The sequence below is a fragment of the Vicugna pacos genome, chromosome 5 (genome assembly GCF_048564905.1).
Source record: "Vicugna pacos chromosome 5, VicPac4, whole genome shotgun sequence".
NCBI lineage: Eukaryota > Metazoa > Chordata > Mammalia > Artiodactyla > Camelidae > Vicugna > Vicugna pacos.
The window spans coordinates 93,975,805-93,995,006 of NC_132991.1; the positions used below are offsets into that span (position 1 = coordinate 93,975,805).

At 47.1% G+C, this 19,202-nt stretch overlaps 1 protein-coding gene across 26 annotated transcripts in view; it reads left to right on the plus strand.

The window, feature by feature from the left end:
• The window catches only part of LRRFIP1 (LRR binding FLII interacting protein 1), a 142,825-nt gene that overhangs the window by 120,703 nt on the left and 2,920 nt on the right, over nt 1-19,202 (plus strand). For 22 of the 26 annotated variants that reach the window (XM_072961926.1, XM_072961910.1, XM_072961916.1 and 19 more), the window contains 3 exons: nt 1,475-1,567; nt 5,084-5,225; nt 7,504-10,537. In XM_072961926.1, the coding sequence (XP_072818027.1) occupies nt 1,475-1,567; nt 5,084-5,225; nt 7,504-9,242 (1,974 nt within the window). In that variant the 3' untranslated portion in view covers nt 9,243-10,537. Of the gene's footprint in view, nt 1-1,474; nt 1,568-2,429; nt 2,523-3,565; nt 3,659-5,083; nt 5,226-7,503; nt 10,538-15,318; nt 15,369-17,054; nt 17,173-17,817; nt 17,898-19,202 lie in introns of those variants that run through there. The other 4 variants (XM_072961935.1, XM_072961936.1, XM_072961931.1 and 1 more) reach the window with 2 other exon arrangements.

Here is a 19,202-nt window from a genome sequence, read left to right on the forward strand (position 1 = left end):
CTTGGGAAAAAAAAAAGACTTCAGTACCTTCATGAAGCTCAGAGAAGGGCAGAGTCTTCCTTGGGGTGTCATTAAGAGCCACTGGGATTACTGTGTTAATTTAGGACATCCACAGAAAGCATGAGTGTGTGTTGAAATTGATGACGGTAGCTGGTTTGGCGAAGGCAAGGCTTAGCTGTTCTTTGTGAGATACAGAGCAAGGAATACCTGGTTTTCACATTACAAGGAATTAGCTGATTTATCAGATCCTAGAGTATTGTCCAATTTTGAGTCACTGAGATAAATACATAATTTAAGTTGTGAGTGTCATTATCTCTTCTTCTAACTGGCTATATCCTCTGAATCCCAAGGGTTAAAACCCAGGTACTGGGTTTCTTTCTTTCACTGCTATAGTTGAGTTAGAAACTAAAGAAGAATTTTATCCATGAAGTTCCTGACAGCTGATCTCTGAAACAGAGAAACTTCACGAGACCCGATGTCACGTTGGAATATAGGCGCAGAGAGCTTGTTCTGGACCCCACTTAGTGGAAGGACACTGTAATGCATTCTAAATCCTCCTCAAATGCCCTCATTTAGGCATCAGTCTGTAGACCAGGAAACCCCAAATCTAATTCCAGAGAAGTTGGGTGATCCTGGAATGTCCCAAGACGAGGACCATGGGTGAAGCAAAACCTGACAGACAGGTCCCGGTCACAGGTTGGAGGGTCCCGTCCCCTCAGACTTCAGGAGGTCGGTGAACACATGGTGATGAGTTGAGCTAAGACCAAATTCCTTTTAAAATAACCAGCTAGCAAATCTAAGGAGTGTCCCCTGCTGTCCCCTAAACTGTTGGCAGTTAGTTGGGTACCAGACCATCATTAGGGACTGCACGGCTGTGGCTGAGCTGAACAGAGACCACAAGAGCCGTGTTGCCTCGTGGGCTGAGCCTCATGCGGGGGAGGGTCGGCCTGGAGGAGCGGGCTTTGTGCTGGCAAGTGCTTTGCTTCTTCACCTGATCCTGTTCTGTCCCCGGGGTACAGAGCTGGCCACATGCTGTTAACGAGATAAACTTGCCAAAGTGGACCCTATTCATTGCCCTTTTATCCCAATATACCAAAGAGTATTCATTGGTATATTTCAAAATGGAGAATCATTTTATTATAAGTCCTTTGCAAAGCGCCTCCTCCAGGCCCCCAGCATACACAGCCCCGTGGCCCCGAGCGCAGATGCCCTGAAGGGGCCCCCTTTCCCAGGGCGTTGCTTACCTGTGAGCACATTGGGTCACGGTATCGGCTGCATCACCTCCTCGGGCTGACTGTACAGGAGGTCATAGGGGCGTCTTCTAGGAAGTCCAGAGAGAGAGTTTCATGTTATTAAAAAGGCCTTGAAAACGGTGATGATGTGGTAACAGGCAGTTTGTTCCAGGTTGGTATAAATCGTGGGACAGAGAAGTGTGATTCCATCACGACTTGAGCGCTCTTTTCCTCCCTTACAGGAGTTTGAAAGGGAAAAGCATGCCCACAGTGTCCTCCAGTTTCAGTTTGCTGAAGTGAAGGAGGCCCTGAAGCAAAGGGAAGAGATGCTTGAGGTGAGGAGCTTTTCCTGTTTTTCTTTTCTTTTTGTGACTTAGGAGCATTCTGTTGGTTCGTTACTCAGGTTTTCTTGAACGTGGCATTTAGGCTGATTCTCTCTGCCTCGCTCAAGGAGACGGTCCCTTTGTGAGAGAGGGTTCTCATTCTTTGGTGGCTTCGTGTTTCTTTGGGGAGTTGTGCCCCTTAAGGTGTCCCCATCCTCATCCCTGGAACTGGGACTATGTCACCTTACACAGCAAAAGGGATTTTGTGGGTATGATTAAATCAAGGACCTTGTGGTGGGGGATGACCCTGTGTTTTCCGGGTGGGCCCAGCGTGATCAAAAGTGTCCTTACAAGAGGGAAGCAGGAGAGCCAAGGGCAGCAGAGGAGCTGCGACTGTGGAAGCAGAGGTCAACCCCGTGAGGAAGGGGCCACAGGCCAAGGACTGTGGATAGTCCTAGGAGCTAGAAAGGAGGGGAAGTAGAGTCTCCCTTCCCACCTGCACCGCACTGCACCTCTCCGGCCTCCAGAAGAGAACCCAGGCCCGCCCAAGCCTTGGGGATGCCCTGCGACACGTTCGGGGCTTTGGAGCTCCCGGACACTAACACAGAGCTGATTTGTAACTTTTTAAAAACTTGACTAGAACTTTAGTGCCTGTAAGTGAAAGTTTCCCTCAAGCTGGCTTTCTCCCTGCACTTCCTGGAGCTGGGATGAGAACGAGGATGAAGTCCAGCATGCTGAGAAGGAACTCGGCCTCAGGGAGGAAACGCGGTGCTGGGACCCCCAGGGGCGCTTGCTGGCTCAGGGGCTGTCTGCACTGGGGACTCTCTTCCTGTTTAACCCTGAATCTGCTTTCTCTCTGTCTCCTGTTCTTCAGGAAATCCGACAGCTACAGCAGAAACAGGAGAGTTATAGCAGGGAGATTTCTGATCTTCAGGAAACGATAGAGTGGAAAGACAAAAAGATAGGGGTAGGACTTTCTGACGTCTGTTCAAGTGGGCAGTCTGCTTAGCGAATGGAGCGCTTTCAGGGCCTTTGGTTTGCAAAAAGGCTTGTTTGAGTTTGCATGTGACCCCCACGTGACATAAAACTAATCAAAGAGAGACTACACTAACTGACCCCCAAGTTATTAACTCCCAATTGACACCCAACACGGAGATGCTCATTTTGGCAGCGTGAAGGGGCTCCCTGCCTACCTGTGACCAGCGGCAGAGCTCAGAGCGGGGCGGAAGGCGCTCCTGGGCAGGCTAGTGCCGGGAGGCTCGGACCTCCTGCAGTTCCCTGGGGGCCGGCGTCGCCTGGGCTTCTCCCCGTTTGAGGAAGCTGCAAGGTGACAGGTGCTGTGCCCCCGTGTGTTCCCACCTCGAAGCCTCCCCAGGGAGGCGTCAGGCCCCCTCCCTCCCAGCCCACCTGCATTTAGGACGGGGGAGCCCGTCTGTGCCTCTGACGGCCTCCGGGTGCCCGAGCACGGCATCAGCCCGTGCGCCGTGGCCTGCGCCTCGTCCTCGCCCCCATGGGCTCACCGCCCCTTAGTTCACTGATGTCGGAGTTTGTGTGGGTGTTGGCTTAGGACTGCTTTATGTTCATCTGGGACCACAAACACCGAGACTCAATGTGCAGAAACAGTCTCAAGTGCTACAGTAGTTGTCACTGGGGGTCCTTAAGCATTTCTTCTTCTTTGTTTTTGCCTCCTGTAAGTGGGTGCGTTGCTTCTGTTCATTCTCTTAACACTGCTATGAAACCGCAGACTAAGCCAGGAGACGGTGTGAAAAAGAAACTTCCAGTGCCTTCGAAACGTTCCATGTCTTTCCCGGCAGCATGAGCACGAACGTCTCTTGGCTGGGGTGAACTAAGTGAAAAGCTTAACGCTTGGATCTGTTTGTGTCTTTAAGCATGTTCTATCAAATGCCCTGACGATGTTAGTGTTTCACACAGTAGAAGCCCCCCCCCGCCTCTGGAGCCACCTGCTTACCTGTGCGAATCTTCTCTCTCTTTGCTCTGCCACGCACTCAGGCATTAGAGAGGCAGAAAGAGTTCTTTGATTCCATAAGGAGTGAACGAGATGATCTTAGAGAAGAAGTAGTCATGCTGAAAGAGGAATTGAAGGTATGAAACCAAAATATAGTTAAAAAAAATCCAGGGGACAACAGCAAATTCCAGGATTCTCAGGAATGAATATGTGTGTATAGCAGTGTTAATTAACTTCATGCCATTGATTTTAGTTCTGCTTTTTAATTTTTTGATGGGGGAAGGTAATTAGGTTTATCCATTTGTCTCTTTTTGGAGGAGGTCCTGGGACTGACCTCCTGACCAGGACCTCATGCGTGCTAAGCATGTGCTCTGCCACTTGAGCGATACCCTCCCCCGTTAGTTCTATTACTGAAATCACACTGACCCCAAAGAGACACGTGACGTCAGCGCAGGCTCTGCTGGGGTGTTTGCAGGCACTTCTGATCTTGGAAGCAACTCTGATTTCCAATAATATTTTTGATAGGCTGTCTAAATTTTTTCTCCAACTCAGTAAGTTCCCCGGGATGCTACTCAAAGTTAGAGAATGTATTTGTTTCTTACATAAAAGACTCGAATTTAAGGCCCTCCCTAGCTGGACGGTGGTCTGGGGGAGGCTCACGCTGACTGGACTTCGAGGCCCAGTGGGTGTAGGCAAGTTCCACGTCCTCCCCGGCCGTGGCAGGGGGTCTTTAGCTGCTGGCTGGACGCTGAGTTGAAAAAGCCAACAGGCAGCACTGGGGGTGAGAACTCAGGGTGGACTCTCAGCCAGACTGTAGGAGGCAGCGTGGGGTCTGGAAGAGGTGGCTGATGGCTGCGAAGACCGCGGAAGCAGCAGTGTCAGCTGCTCTCACTGAGGGTCAAGGCCAGAGCCGCGAGCCAACAGGGAACGGGCTTAGCACTCGGGTCCCCAGCGCTGCTCTTCCCGGGGCGTGAGTCCCCGCCTGGGCCAGGCCGGGAGAAAGAGCTGCGGGCGATGGGAGGGAGGGACCGATGGGAAGGCAGACGGCCCGGAGTTCGAAGAGTAGCTGTTTTTAAAGTGTTTGCTCGTAGTGAGCATGAATTCTGTTTCTTTTGAATTTAACAAGCATTCCAGCGGCCAAGTTTCATTCACTCCTTTCAGAACACGGGACGGACGTCTTTCTTTGCCCCTCCCTCTGCTTTTAAAGAACTCACCCAGGGCTGTAGAAGTCGAGATCACTTTACAGTGACTTGCTTCACGGTCTGCTTTGTGGCAGCCTACCGGCCACTCCCTCCAGTTTAGAAGGATGCCCATCGAGTGCCTTGTCACCAGCACAGTGAGACACAGATGGGCACTTGCAGGAAGGAACTTTCCCTGGAGGAAGACGTCCCCGGCCTGTGTGTTAATAGACTATTTACAGGGCTGGTACCTGGCACTTCTCTCTCTGTAGTTTTCCCCTGCCCAGGGAAAAAAGGGTTTTCTTTTAAAATTATTATTTATAGAATGAAGTTTAACCTACTGTCCCTCGGTGAGTATTACGGTGAGCCTGTTTTTGTTCCCAGAAACATGGAATAATACTAAATTCAGAAATAGCTACCAATGGAGAGACTTCGGATGCTCTAAATAATGTTGGCTACCAAGGTTCTCCGAAGATGACAAAGGAAGAGTTAAATGCTCTCAAGGCGACAGGGGATGGGACGCTAGGTAAGTACTTGATTTCTTTGATCCTTCGCCTTCCAGTCAGCATTGATTCACCCTCCATGCATTCTTAGAATTGAAGTAATCACCACTGATCAATTAACAATCACCCAGCATGCCGTTGGTTCTGTCACTTCATGGGAACTTCTTGCCAAACGATGTGATCACCCACCTGTGTTGTCTGGCGTGCACCTGTGTTCAGTGCTCACCACCAATGGCTTAAGAATACATTTCTTTTGCTTCTCAAAGCTCCCAGCGAGACTGTGAATGTGAGGAAGGTAGTCTCAAAATTAAGTGACCATTTTGACAGTACTCTGGTTTTCCTCAGATATGTGCCAAATACAGCTTTTTAACTTACTCTGTTGCAGAATTGTCAAAAGCTCAGAATAGCAGAAGCTGTAAAGTAAGTTAGTTGACCGTATTCACAAGCCAACACTGCACATCCTGTGCACCGTTGAGTATTTTGGGAGTGTGAGGTGCTGCGGGCAGCAGACGGACAGGAAGCCTTGGATGGAGGGGAGAGGGACAGGTAGCCCCAGGTGGTCAGTGTGCTCAGTGTGGAGGGTTTCCCTCACCAACAGGAGTCTGAGTATGTCTGCCCCTTGGTCAGAGGTGCTGTTCTTTTGTACATCATATTTTTGCTTCTGAAAGAATAAAAATTGGGGAACCCAATAGATTGTAGGGATATTTTATACAGTTGGCAAATATCTGAAAAGATTCACCGATTAATATTTGTCATAATACTTGGCTTTTGGATAAACCTTCAGAGTCCGGCAGGCAGCCTGAAGCTGTAGCTGGCAAATAAGGCCTCGCTTGTCATGGGTTGGGTACCAGCGCCTTACAGAGGAGGTGGAATAAGACCGGGGGCCGTGGCTTTAATTTCTGTTTGGAAGGTGCCTCATTGCCTCATTGTCTTGATGGCTGTTGAAGAAACACAGCTCTTTTCGTTGTGTGAAAGTTGCTGGAAGGAGATAAAGTGATGGATTTCCGTCCTGCCTTTCTGCTGGCCACCGAGCAGCTAGAATTGACGTGCTGCTCTTGTTCAGGTAGACGTTTGTAAATCCTTGACCGCTGCTGTGTCGCGGACACTTAAAGAACTAGAAACATCAGTTTTGTACGTGGTCTTCAGCGTATCTTTTGATCACGCATCCCTATCAGTAAAGAACTGTGGGAACTTCCCAGTGTAGGTGTTTATTTTTTATTTATATATGTGTAATATTTAATGAACATGAAATGTACATTATAAAACATAGGCAATACTAGAAATTTGCAAGGGGCCAAGCCAAGCTATCTCTCCGTGACGTCCCGCCAGTCTGCCCATTTTCCCGGGGGAAGTGCCCAGCTGTGGGGACTGCTGGTCCTACCTCACCAGGCTCTGACTTTCAGTAGCATGGTCGCTCACATGCTGGGGTGTTGTTTGTTTGGAAAATCTGAGATGTAACTGTTCGTTGCAAATCAGGAACAGGTTCTTTAACTCGTAATTCTTTAATGGATGGATGATTTGTTTTGAATTAAGTGGCCTCTGGACCTGAGGCGTCTGCCTTCTGCTGGAACTGCTCCCCCCACCGCAGGGGAAGCAGCACAGGTGCTGAGGGCACAGGCCGCTCTCCCAGGAAGACAGCGATTGGAGGGGCTGGGGGGTGGATTTCTTTTGACCTTCATGAGCTGTTTCAACAGTGGCTTCCTTGAGGTTGACCTTGAGGCTGAGTTTTTCAAGGTGAACTGAATGTTTCTTTTAAAAATTTGAGGGGGTGTGTGGTAGAGCTCAGTGGTGCAGCACATGCTTAGCGGGCACGAGGTGCTGGGTTCCATCCCCAGTCCCTCCGTTCAAAACAAACAAACAAAAGATTTGAAAGCTGCTTTTAGAGCTGTGTGGGATGCAGTTTGATAGCTGGAAAAGTCTGAGTGGTCCCCGTGTGCATCTGGAAATGGGAAGAGAGGACACGAACCCCCGGGCGTCCCGAAACCCCCAGCTGTGGAAGGTTCGGCTGCCTGACGCAGAGCTCGCTCTTATTTGTTACAACTTAACTTCACCTTTGGAAGTCAGTTCACCCCAGTGGCACCAGCAGCTGCTCTCACCTCTGAGATGCTCTGCTGGGCGGACATGCTGCTGCGATGGGCGCTCTGCCGCACAGACCTGGCAAAGGCTACCGTGCCCTGTGCTTCCTCGGTGTGTCTCTCTCTCTCGGAGCAGGGCTGGGGGGAGTGAGAACCTGTGTTTACGTTGTTTGTTAAGTGGTCACCACATCATGGGGTCCCTTCAATTTTCTCAATGGTCTTTTAGGAAGAGCCAATGAAGTGGAGGTGGAAAGTGGCATGGTGGAGAATGAGGGGAAAGGAGCAGTCTTGCAGAGCACTGAGCAAGAGCAGCGCAAAGAGGACCCAGTAAAGGACTGTGTGGACACAGAGGTGTTGCATCCTGGTGAAGGTGCCGAGGACCAGACAGCCTCTGGAGACAGTGCCCCCTCCCCAGGAACATTAGTAAATGTCAAGAATGAGGAACAGGGTGAGAGCCAAATAGAGAACACGTCCCTCCTTGAAAACCCAGAGCAGGTGGAGTCCAGTGAGGTCATAGACACGCCAGGTGACAGGGCTGCTGCTTCCCTTGAGCAGTCCGGTTGTCTTCGTGCACTGGATGATGGAATCCCGGGTCCTGGGATTGGGCAGGGTGGTGGTGATGCCCTGGAGATCAACAACCAAAGTAAAGAATCTGCAGAAAAACAGGAAAAAGAAAACCAGGAAGATTGTCAAACCAACGTGGAGGAGATTAGCACAGAACCACGCCAGGAGTCTGCTCCTTTGCAAGTGTCTGAAGTTGAAGGGCAGAGCAGTGCAGACACCCATGAGCCAAGTGGGAGCCCCACAGAGGCTGTGCTAGAGGCAGGGCTCACTGGACTTGGGGAGCAGGTCGGCACAGTAGTGTCAGGTCCTCCAGGGTGCAGCGATGGCACAGTGAGTTACCGTGAAAAATGTGTGGTCGATGCCACCAAAGAGTTGGACCCAAGCATAGGGCATGATGTAGAGAAAGAACCTGCCAGCCAGGAAGTGGCTGAGCCCCAAGAGGTCCCAGTTCCGAGCACAGAGGTAGGTGGGGAAAACAGTGAAGAGGACGGAAGGGAATCAAGGGATGAGGAACCAATGGAGATGGAAGTGCAAACCATTCCTCATTCCCCAGCAGCCAGCAGCAGTCCTCAGGTGGCACCAGGTCTGGGGACGGCAGCTGCCGACAGTGAAGCCCCAGGTGGGAGAGACCCCGATGGAGAGAAGGATGAGCAGCAGGGAGAGGCACTGGACTCATCCCAGAAGAAGGCAAAGAACAAGAAAAAGAAAAACAAGAAGAAAAAATCACCAGTACCTGCAGAAACCAAAGACACTAAGAAAGAGTTTGCATTGCAGACCCCAGATTTAAGTGAAGGAAAAGAGGTAGAGCAGGGAAAACCCACTGACCAGAAACCAGCTGTCGAAGCGCAAAATGAAGTGACTGAAAACCCAGAACAGAGCATTGAGACAGGAAGCAACGAAGATGTGGATTGTCCAGGAGATCCTAAAATTGAGTCAGAGAGAAAATTTAGCCGAGATGATTCTGATGTAAACACTGAGGCAGGGAGAGCAGTACCTGATGGAGACACAGTGGATTCCGAAGATGATGCAGTTCCATCATCAGGCACCAGTGCCAGTGACAAGGGATTGGGCCACAGTGTGGTAGGAGATGATGCTGAGGAAGACAGCGCCGCCCCCAGCAGGCCTCCGGGTCCAGAGAATGAAGTGCCTGGCCACGCCCTGCTTGAGGACCGAAGTCCCTCAAAGGATGCTAACGGTGCCTCTCAAACAGAAGACACAGAAGGGCACATGACATCAGAAAGTCTAAGTCAGACGGGCAGGAAGGACCTAGATCACATTAGTCTAGAAAACAATGACTCCGCCCCCGCAGGCGAGTTGGGGGACTTCAGTTCAGAAAGCAGGGAAGAGATGAGAGGCCGAAACGGGAAGGGTAGGAGCAAAGAGGAGTGCTCTTTGTCGTAGGTTGGGGCGGGGTTTCAGGGAGGGACCATGGACTGCACGGCGAGTCCAGTGTGCGAGACTCCACTGCTGAAACTCCGAAGATGCTCTCGACTGATACAGACGCCCCGTATGACCATCAGCCGCCAGGCTAACTACTGCTTCAAGTTACAGACCGTGTAGGTTTATCCTGCATCATTAAGGTCATCACCCAGATGAGGAGGACACTTCTGTCACCAGTGTAAGTTCTAACGGAGAGCATCCCGGGAGTGTCACACAATAATGTATGCTGCCTATCTTTCTGCCTAAAATCAAAATAAAAATATTTAGCATTTGCCTGAAACTGATCTGAAAGTGGATATTCTTGACCAGATGTATCAGCATCTAACTGAAATGACCAAATAGTACCCTGAGATTTCCACATTATGAGCATAAGGTAAATTAGTTTGTCTCATTTGAATATATGTGCTTTCATATTTGATTTTGACATGTATAATATAACCTGTAGGGTATTTTATTTAAAAAAGGATATAAACAGCCAAACAGCATAGAGGTCACTGAGTGGTAAGATTTGCACCTTAGGACAACAATGAATCATGTTAGGGAGAGCAAATAAGCATCTAGGAACTTCTTACTTGCCTTTACCTCATAGAAGGATTTTATTGCAGACCAATACTTTTGGATCTCATTGTTGAGGATTCCTGAATCTTTTTGTAGGAGATTTTGCCTTCGTGCTGATTATGTACCAAAGTCATTTTCTACAAAAATTTAAAAGAAGATTTTTTTCTGGAAGAGATGTATGTTGAAATTGCATTTCCTACTGCAATGTTTGGGTGGGAGAATCATTTCTAAAAATTTTTTTAACTTTAAAATTACTTCTCTTTCTGTTTGTCTAGTCACTATTCAATAGAGCAATATAAAAGAATACTCTTCTTGGACAAACTGCTGATTAGACTAGAGCAGGATAGTTTAATTGTAGAATCACTTTTGGTATTTTGGTACAAATATTTTCATTTGCTGTTTTTTCCATCTATTCTTATTGGAAATTTCTTGTTTTTATCTTCCTGAACAAAATATATATTTTCTATATAAAGAAACTTTTAAAAAAAATAGTTGTAAAGTCAGATTTTAAAAAATTGTAAAATATTAAAATTACAAGGGACTGTACAGTGTGAATGCTGTTGATACTTCACGAGATCACTTGAATTCATAGTATTGTCACATGATATATAATTAAATGCAAAAAAGACCAAAACCTCAACATTTGATGCAAACATGTTATTATGTAACTGAAATAAAAGCATTTTATAATTTTACAAGCCTGTGATTTTGCTCTTTGTGCTGCTTGAATTCTGACTGTGGCTAACGTAAGACCTTTACAGTGGTGTCTACTTTTGGTGGCTAATTCCCAGTTGGGGTTCTGTGAACGTCCCATTTGTCAGAAATGAATAACTTCTCTCTTGGCATCTAGACCGGGGCTAGTGTTGGCCCATCCTTGAGAAAATTAAGATCTTTCCTCCTAGAATCTACTGTGGTCTGTGGTTCTGATGAGGAGCCCAGCTGAGAAAGGTCTCCATTCTGTTGCTCTGCTCACGTGTGCCAATACTTTGAGTGTTTTGAAGAGTATACTGAAAATATCAAATAAATATTGACTATTTCTGCATAAATGTCCTGACACAGAGATAATGAGGCTGATCAGCTCTCTCTGCTTGCGCCATGTCAGTAGAGGACCATGGTCCCGCCTGAGAGGCACGTCCGAGGGCTGCAGAGCGCTTCGCGTGGCTTCAGTTGATGCCTCTGACTTTAGAGAAGTTGCATTCATATTGGGCTGTGCAACAGGAAATAGCTCCCATTCCTCTTTTCAAAGGCCTCTGGGGAAGTGATTCACCAACCAAGTGGTGAGATCATCAAACCATTTTAAGTTCTTTCGTCTCTTTCCCGTGTTACTCACCAGCAGATTTAGGGCATGCTCATGTACTTCACATCCCTCAAGCCAGCCAGCCAGCCTTCTCAACTGTTCAGTCCTTCGTTTAATCAGTAAATATGTTGGTCGCTTCATGTAAGGAAGTTGCTGTGCCCGTGAACAAGCACAGGGGACCCAGCCTTTTGTGGGAGCAACTGCTGAGAACTGGGAAGTGAACAAAGAAAGGAGATAAAGATTCTGAAGAGCCACATCATTTCTAGATCATCTAAGAGCCTTCATTATGAACACTAGTTACTCGGCTCCGAGGGCGAAATGATGTTCTAGCCCCGCCCAGTAGTTAACGTGCACATGAAGGCCCTTGAATGATCAGGAAATGGTTGTCTTTGGTACATTCGGTGTAGGAAGGTATGGAAGGATATAAGTCAAAAGTTTCAGACTCAGAAAAGAGTCAAAAGGTTGCCTTCAGCCACGTCCCCAGAGGGACCTGGACCACTGTGGTGTCACTCCGATGCAGAACAGAGGAAAGCACTGGCCCCTGATACTCTTAAATGGGGGGATATTTTTCAGGTCCAAACCAGACCGTGGTGGCTGTATGTAAAATGTTAATCTTCCTTCAAAAGTGTAAGTAAGTATAATTATGGGTTCATACAGAAAACAGGGAAAGGTAACTGAGAATTCTGAATTACAGGCTATTTTATAACATACAAAGGTTGGGAAGCAATAAAGATTTTTAAAAGAGTGCTCAAGAATGAGCTGTATTACATTGACTACTTTCTGGAATGTTGAGTACTTCCAGTTAGTGGAAAATCTGACCTGACATTTAAATTCCCACCGTCACTGGGACCCTGGAACACTGCTTCTGGGAGCTCAGTTTAGGGTTCCTGTTTGTATTGATAGACTCCTTCCGTAGGAGACCGCCTTGTACAACGTGCCGCCACAGCCACTGAAGGGAACACAGCAGTAAGGGTCGTTCCAAATGTCCACGCTCCAGAGGTGTTTGTGAGTGTGTTATGTTCAGAATACATGCTCATCCAGCGTGGTGATCTGATACAGAGAAAACTGTCTTTCAGCAGGAAAACCCTTTCAGCCCTTCTGCCCCCTTACGTTGAAGACATATGTATTTTTCAAGGTGTGAAAGGCTTCAGCTGTCCCGCTGGACCGAGACCAGCAGCGGCTGGTGCGGACGGCTCCCCTCTGTACAGGCCTCTTGGGCGCCATAAACAGCAGGAAGAGAACCGTCCTCAGCAGCCCGCCCCGTTCTTCCTCTTACAGGAAGGAGGTGCAACCCTGGCGCGGGCGCCACCTGGGGAAAGTGCAAACTGACCACGTGAGCTAAAATCACGCTGAGCCAGTGCAAGGTAGGGGCGGAGAGAGGGCCGTACCTCCTCAGGGGATTTCTTGAGACCTCGGTCCTGCGTTCATTATCTTTGCCAGTGTGGAGGGAAGGTGACCTTCCTCTGCAGGGGGGAGAGGAAGACTGAGGCCCGGGATGGTTGAGATCAACCCACAGAAGGGAAATTAGATTCTTGATAGTTCATTAGTAAGAGCAAGCTACTTAGCCTCACTGTGCCTCATTTTACTCTCAGAGGTTGGGGTTAGAGTGGTGGTGAGGATCAGACCCAGGTACAGCACTAAAGAGAGTTAGTGCTGGGTGGCTGGTTGTCGCCAGTGGTTGACCTTGCTGCAGCCTGGACAGCTGTGGTCACAGCCTGCAAGCCAAGGAAGGGCAGACAGGAGCGGGGCGGGGGCCCCAGTGCCTGCTTGCTGGCCCCGTGACTGTCTCACTGCCACCCTACTTGGTTTCTTGTTTCACCCTTTAACAGTACACTAAAATAACTTTTTAATTGCCAATTCATGTTAACTTCCCAACATGAAAGAAAACTCTGAGTTGGAGGCATTGTGACTGCATTGTCTTTAATGCTTATAATCTGGGCGTTGGAAAGCAGTGATGAACAAGGCTGCCCAGTGAGGAGAGGTTCACGACACTTGTTGGTGTCACAGTCATTACCCATGATGCACCACTGCTCACTTCACAGATGAGACCTGTTGATTTTTAAAACTGCAAAAAAGCAATACTCGTTTTTAAAATTTTTTTGTTGATGTATAGTTGATTTATAAAATTATGTTTGTTTCAGGTTCATAACATAGCCTTTCGGTATTTTTTAGATTATATTATATTTAACGTTATTATCAAATGTCAACTATATTCCCTGTGCTGTTCGGTATATCCTTGCAGCTCACTTCTCTTAAACTTGGTAGCTTGTACCTCTTACTCTAACCCTCCACCCACATTCTGCCCTTCCTGCCTGCCTTCTCCCTCCTGGTAATCACTGGTTACCATCTGTGAGTCTGTTTCTGTTTCATTATCTATCTACATATTATATAAATATTCATTTGTCTTATTTTTAAGTGCTAACAGTGTTTGTCTGACTTATTTCAGTTCTCGTTTTCTTTGTATTAAATAATTTTACTTTTTTTCCCAGTTTCTTGAAACTATTTAATCTTCTCCAATTCTGCTTTGAAAATGCCTCCTCCTTAAAAGTTTCATTTCTCTCTCTCCGTTTTTCGTATTTTCACCTTAAGACTAAAGACCAGATTACCCGTGTTTTATTTTCGGTTTTTTGCTAGCGCTATTATTACATTTTAATATTTGTTTTTTACTTGCTATCCAAGATATTTGAGGTCTTCTAATAGAAAAAGATTGTAAATATATATATATGTGCTTCGAGATCTTTCTCATATATTCCTTCTAATATATTCAGTACGTCTTATGATGCCTGTGGTTTTTGTATGTAGGAATGTAAAATATATAAGATAAAATAAAAAGTGATACTGAATAAGAGGCAGGTTTATAACGACAAAAATTGTTTTAATGTTGGGTAGGTTTATGGAAGGGACAATGAAACAGCTGTCAGAAGCAATTTGTATGTAAATTAAAATGGAACTCATTTATCTTATGCATGACATTTTCTGGTTTCATTGATTTTGTAATTGTGTCTTTCAAAATAGCAGCTTAGGGTGTTTGGAAAAACGATTATGGAGAAAAGCATGTAACTTGGATTAGGACGTGAATAGATGATTTTTTTTATGACAACAAAGGTGCACTGTGTATGAGTTATTTCCGTTTCACGTAGCTGATCCAGAGCTGGGCAGTGTGAGAGCACTGTCCCCTCAGGAGGAAGGGCCTCAGGCCAGTCCAATCTGACTCAGAGGTCTGTTTAGATCCAGGAAAGAGTGAGTGCAGTGGTGAAGGGTGCAGCCCTGGGGGCCTAGGGAAGGCTTTGGGGCCGGGTCCTCACCTGTGGAAGAGGGGCGTGGTAGCAGTGCCCACCTGTGGGCGTCACCGGGGGTGGTGTGAGCTGCTGGACAGAGCCCGGCCCACAGCCAGGGCACAGCATGTGTTAGCATCGATCACCATCACATCATCCTGACTTTGCCTGGAAACTGATGCAGGATTTTTCCCCTAAAATCCTCCCCAGGTCTACGTATCCCTCTCTGTACTCTCGAGTTTGTCTCACTCAGCACCCCATTAGAGAGATGTCTGGGGGACTTCTAGGTGCTTATGTATATGTAAGCCACTGTATCGGGGTGGGAGGAATCACAGGACCTCGGCTACTGCTGCCGTCTTCCTCAGAAGAGGGACAGCTCTTGACAGGTGGGTCTGCAGGTGTATTGTCAGCACACTTAGGATTCATAAGCCTAGAGTCAGAACTCTGCCCTTGGTGGGTCTTTGAGAGAAATGAGAAAAGGTAAACACTTCTGGGCTGGGAACTTGGAAAGCCAAGACTAACGAAGACACTGGTGCCATTTCATCGCGATTCTCCCTGTGTCTGTACCTTGCTAATGACGTGAAACCATAAAGCCTGTGAGATTTTGTGTTGCAGTGTGGTTTGGCCCTAGAGCTCTTGCATGCTAACCCAGAGTAGAAGATTAGCCCGTTTGCATGCAGCCGGATGCTGCCCTGAGGAGACAAGCATGTTGTGGGCGGTTGGCCCTGCACCACCTCCCCTGGCTGAATTCCTCCCCAGTCCTGTCTGTGGCCTCATTCACTGTGGTACGTGCTTACTACCTTCATCATCAGTTCACTAACCCCAATGCTCATTCTTCAGTTTAGCTGTCTGCTGAAAGGGGCAGTCCACGAGGTCGCCTAAACCTGTATCTTTCTGATTTCTTTAGATATTAGGTTGAAAAAGCTTATCGATGAACGGGAATGCTTATTGGAACAGGTAACCATCTTTTTATTACTTTACGCGTTCTGGAACAGGGCACCTAAAACCGGGAACCTTCCCATTTTTTTCCTTCCTGCTTCATCAGGAAACCCCTAATGCATTGTGCCTGAAAATAATAGTCAAGCCAACCAGAGCTCTTCATATTTTTGTCCAAGTAAAGTGTCAGCAATCAGATGAGGTTTGGAGAGGATGTCTCAGAGATTCAAGGCTGTGGTCTGAATTTGGTACACTCTGCGTGAGTTGTGGCTCAACATAAAAGCTTGTGTAGAAGGCCTAGATTAATCTCTGAGGAGGGGGTTCCCGAGTCCGTCCAACACCACCCCTCTTCGGCTGGCCCAGGAGAGTCAGCTCTGATCTCTCAGGGGTCAGCGCCGCTTTCCAGCAGCTGTTTCCTTGTTGTAGCTGATCAAAGTTGTTCTCACTGCCGTTCCCCTTCGCTGGCCTCTCCTACCTCAAGGAATGCTAAGCGCTTGTCCTATTTGGTCTTTCCCGTATGCAGGGTAGTTATTCAGTTATTTCAGTTACTTTTTAAAGAAGCTCATTTTCTCTCATTTTTCCTCATAAGCACCCAAGCAAAGGTATTTGCCTCACTTTTTCTAAGAGTTGAAGATACTGCTCAAACTTGGGGGAGAGCACTAACCATGGTGAGAGGGTTCTCTTGAAGTGCCTGTGATCTTTTAAAACAGATGTCCATGGTCATTCTGTACTTGTTTTCTCAAAGCAGCCCGCACGGACAGTCTGTGTCTTTGGGGGGTCTGCTCCGCCCCTGGCGGTGGGTGTGGGCCCGGACTTCCCACAGGTGCGCGGAGGTTGACAGGACTAGGGCCGGGAGATGCCCCGTGACATACCAGAAAATTCTACCATCACGGCTGTTAAACTACTATACGTTTGTGTCTCTCAGAGAGAAGAAAGCTCTGTAGAGGCCGACTCCCTGAAGGAGGCAAATCTACAGCCTGACTGGGTTCTGTACGGAGGCCCAGGGCTCTGCTAGGGACAGTATTTCTGTGCCTGCGAGACTCCAGGCTGCCCTTCCTGGCTTCTTAGTGAATAGAACAAAGCTGACTAGTGCACTGACTTGTGACCTTTCTAAAGGGGGGAGGGTGTAGCTCAGGGGTGGAGTGCATGCTTAGGATGCCGGAGGGCCTGGGTTCAACCCCCAGTGCCTCCATTTAAATAAAATAAATAAATAAAACCTAATTACCTCCTCCCAAAATTGAAAAAAAGTTTTTAATAAAGGTAATCATTCAAACTATTGTATGGAACATCTCCTCCTGAATATAAGAGAAATTTCACCCTTAGAAATAAATTCTTGCCCGAAGTTACAAAATAATTCATGCCTGATTTTGTAAATATAATTCCATTTTCATCCACTGTACTATTGCTTTCTAAGAAGAGTACTAACTGGAAGGAAGAGTTCCATTTATCTGTCTGGGTTTGTTCCCCTACGAAAGAGGAGGGACCTCCATCTTCCTGCTGGACTTAACGTTTTACTCCATTTCTCCCCTGCCTGATTATGTGACCCCTGTCTCTCTGGCCCCTAGAGACACACACAGTAACTGCAAGGCAACATTGGATTGTACTTTGGGGTGTGGGTTCTCACCTTACATGCTGCTTCCTTTTGGAGAGGCTCTGGTCTCACTTGGAATGGAGAAATTAACATCCTTTATTGGTGGGTGTTTTCAGATTAAGAAACTCAAAGGGCAGCTGGAAGAGAGACAGAAGAGCATCAGACTAGACAATCTGCGCCCTGAAGATGTTGTCTTAGAAAATGGGACGGACATGCACGTGATGGACCTACAAAGTAAATGTCAACCCCGGTGTAGACGTGAACCCTGTGACACGTGCCGTTTTTACTGTCCTTGTGGGGGAGGAAAAAAATCTATCAGGGCAAAGAATGCCCGGTGTTCCCCCACGTCCCCTCAAAAACCCTTGAGTACAAAAGCACAAATCTGTTTCTTTGTGGGCGAGAACAAGGATGGGCCAGTGGGCAAGGGTGTTTCTGTCTGAGCCTAAGGAACAGAACAAGTGCCCCAAAATGTGCACCCAGATGCCGCCATGTAACGGCTGCTAGAAACCACACTTACTACGCAGGATACAGCTGTGTGTGGGTCTGCTGATTGTATGGGAAGACTGGAAGGTATTTTTCTGTGCCAGTAAACTAGAAAGAGGCTTAAGGGGGTAAAAGTGCACCCAGTCTCTCTCGCCCCACCTCTCCTTCCCCCACCATTTCTTTATCTTCTTCGCTCTGCATGTCCCCGCTCCCAGCGGGGGCCTCGGAGAGAGATCACCCCCTCCTGTCTCAGCTCTGAGAGCGGTGGGGGCCACAGACCAGGACTTACAGATTTGCAGGACGATTATAAGTAAGGACTTGGGTCCCAGTAACTATTGTTTTAACAATTTCGAAGCCCAAGAGCTTAACAGATTTTCCTTCTCTTTCAACCTTTAGGGGATGCCAACAGACAGATCAGCGACCTCAAATTTAAACTTGCAAAATCTGAGCAAGAGATAACTGCATTAGAACAAAATGTACGTGCACACTTTTAAGCAATAACAGGTGGCCAAACTGATGGTTAACTGAAGTTAACTGAGGAAGAACTCACCCTGAAAGGCTGAGGACAAAAAGAAGCAGAGAATTTTAGAACCAAAAAAGGTCCTGAGCGGGGATAAACAAGGCAGCAAGTCTCTCCGTGTGTTTCCTGCAAGGAAAGAGCAGAGGGAGGGAAAGGTCATTAGTAGGATCTGGGTTATTATAACCAATACTAATCCTCCATAAACAAGGTTAGTCATAGAAAGTACTTAATGCGGTTAGGGTGTTTTTTTGAAAGTTTGCTATTTAAAAACAATTTGGTTAATTAAAAAACACTTCCCACGGGGACATCCTTCTCGCCTGAATTTTCTCTTTCCCTCCCAGCCAGGCTGCCCACTCTGGTCCCTAGATTTGGGGAGCTCATGCCTCTAGGTCTCCAGGCCAAATTGTGTCCTAACCAAAGGGAGAGAGGAAACCCCCTCCATTGTGGGTATCTGTGGCTGGAACTGTTTGGAATTTTTGTAGAAGCAAAAAGAAGAAAATGTTCACAGCAGCATTATTTACAATAGCCGAGACATGGAAACAACCCAAATGTCCATCAACAGATGACTGGATAAAGAAGTTGTGGTATATTTATACAATGGAATACTACTCAGTCATAAAAAAGAATAAAATAATGCCATTTTCAGCAATATGGATGGACTTGGAGATGGTCATACTAAGTGAAGTAAGCCAGAAAGAGAAAGACAAATACCATATGATATCACTCATATGCTGGAATCTAAAAAAAAATGAGACAAATGAACTTATTTACAAAACAGAAAGTGACTCACAGACATAGAAAACAAACTTATGGTTACCAAAGAGGAAAGCAGAGGTGGAGGGATAAATTGGGAGTCTGGGATTTGCAGATACTACTATATACAAAATAGATTAAAAAAATAGATAAACAACAAGGTCCTACTGTATAGCACAGGGAACTATATTCAATACCTTGTAATGGCCTATAATGAAAAACAATGTGAAAAGGAATATATGTATATATATGTAGAACTGAATCACTATGCTTTTCACCAGAAATTAACACGACTTTGTAAACTGACTACACTTCAATGAAACAAAATGAGGAGAGCCCCTAGAAAGTGATGCATTTCCTGAAGCATGCCCATCTCCAGCGAGCTTAGCTGCTCCTCCTTCACCTCAGAGCCTGGGCCACCTCATAGCCACCTTCTGTCACCCCTCTCTCTGAGCCCCTTGCCTCTCTCCTCCCTCTCCTGCTTCCCCACCCCACCGCCCCTGGGAGA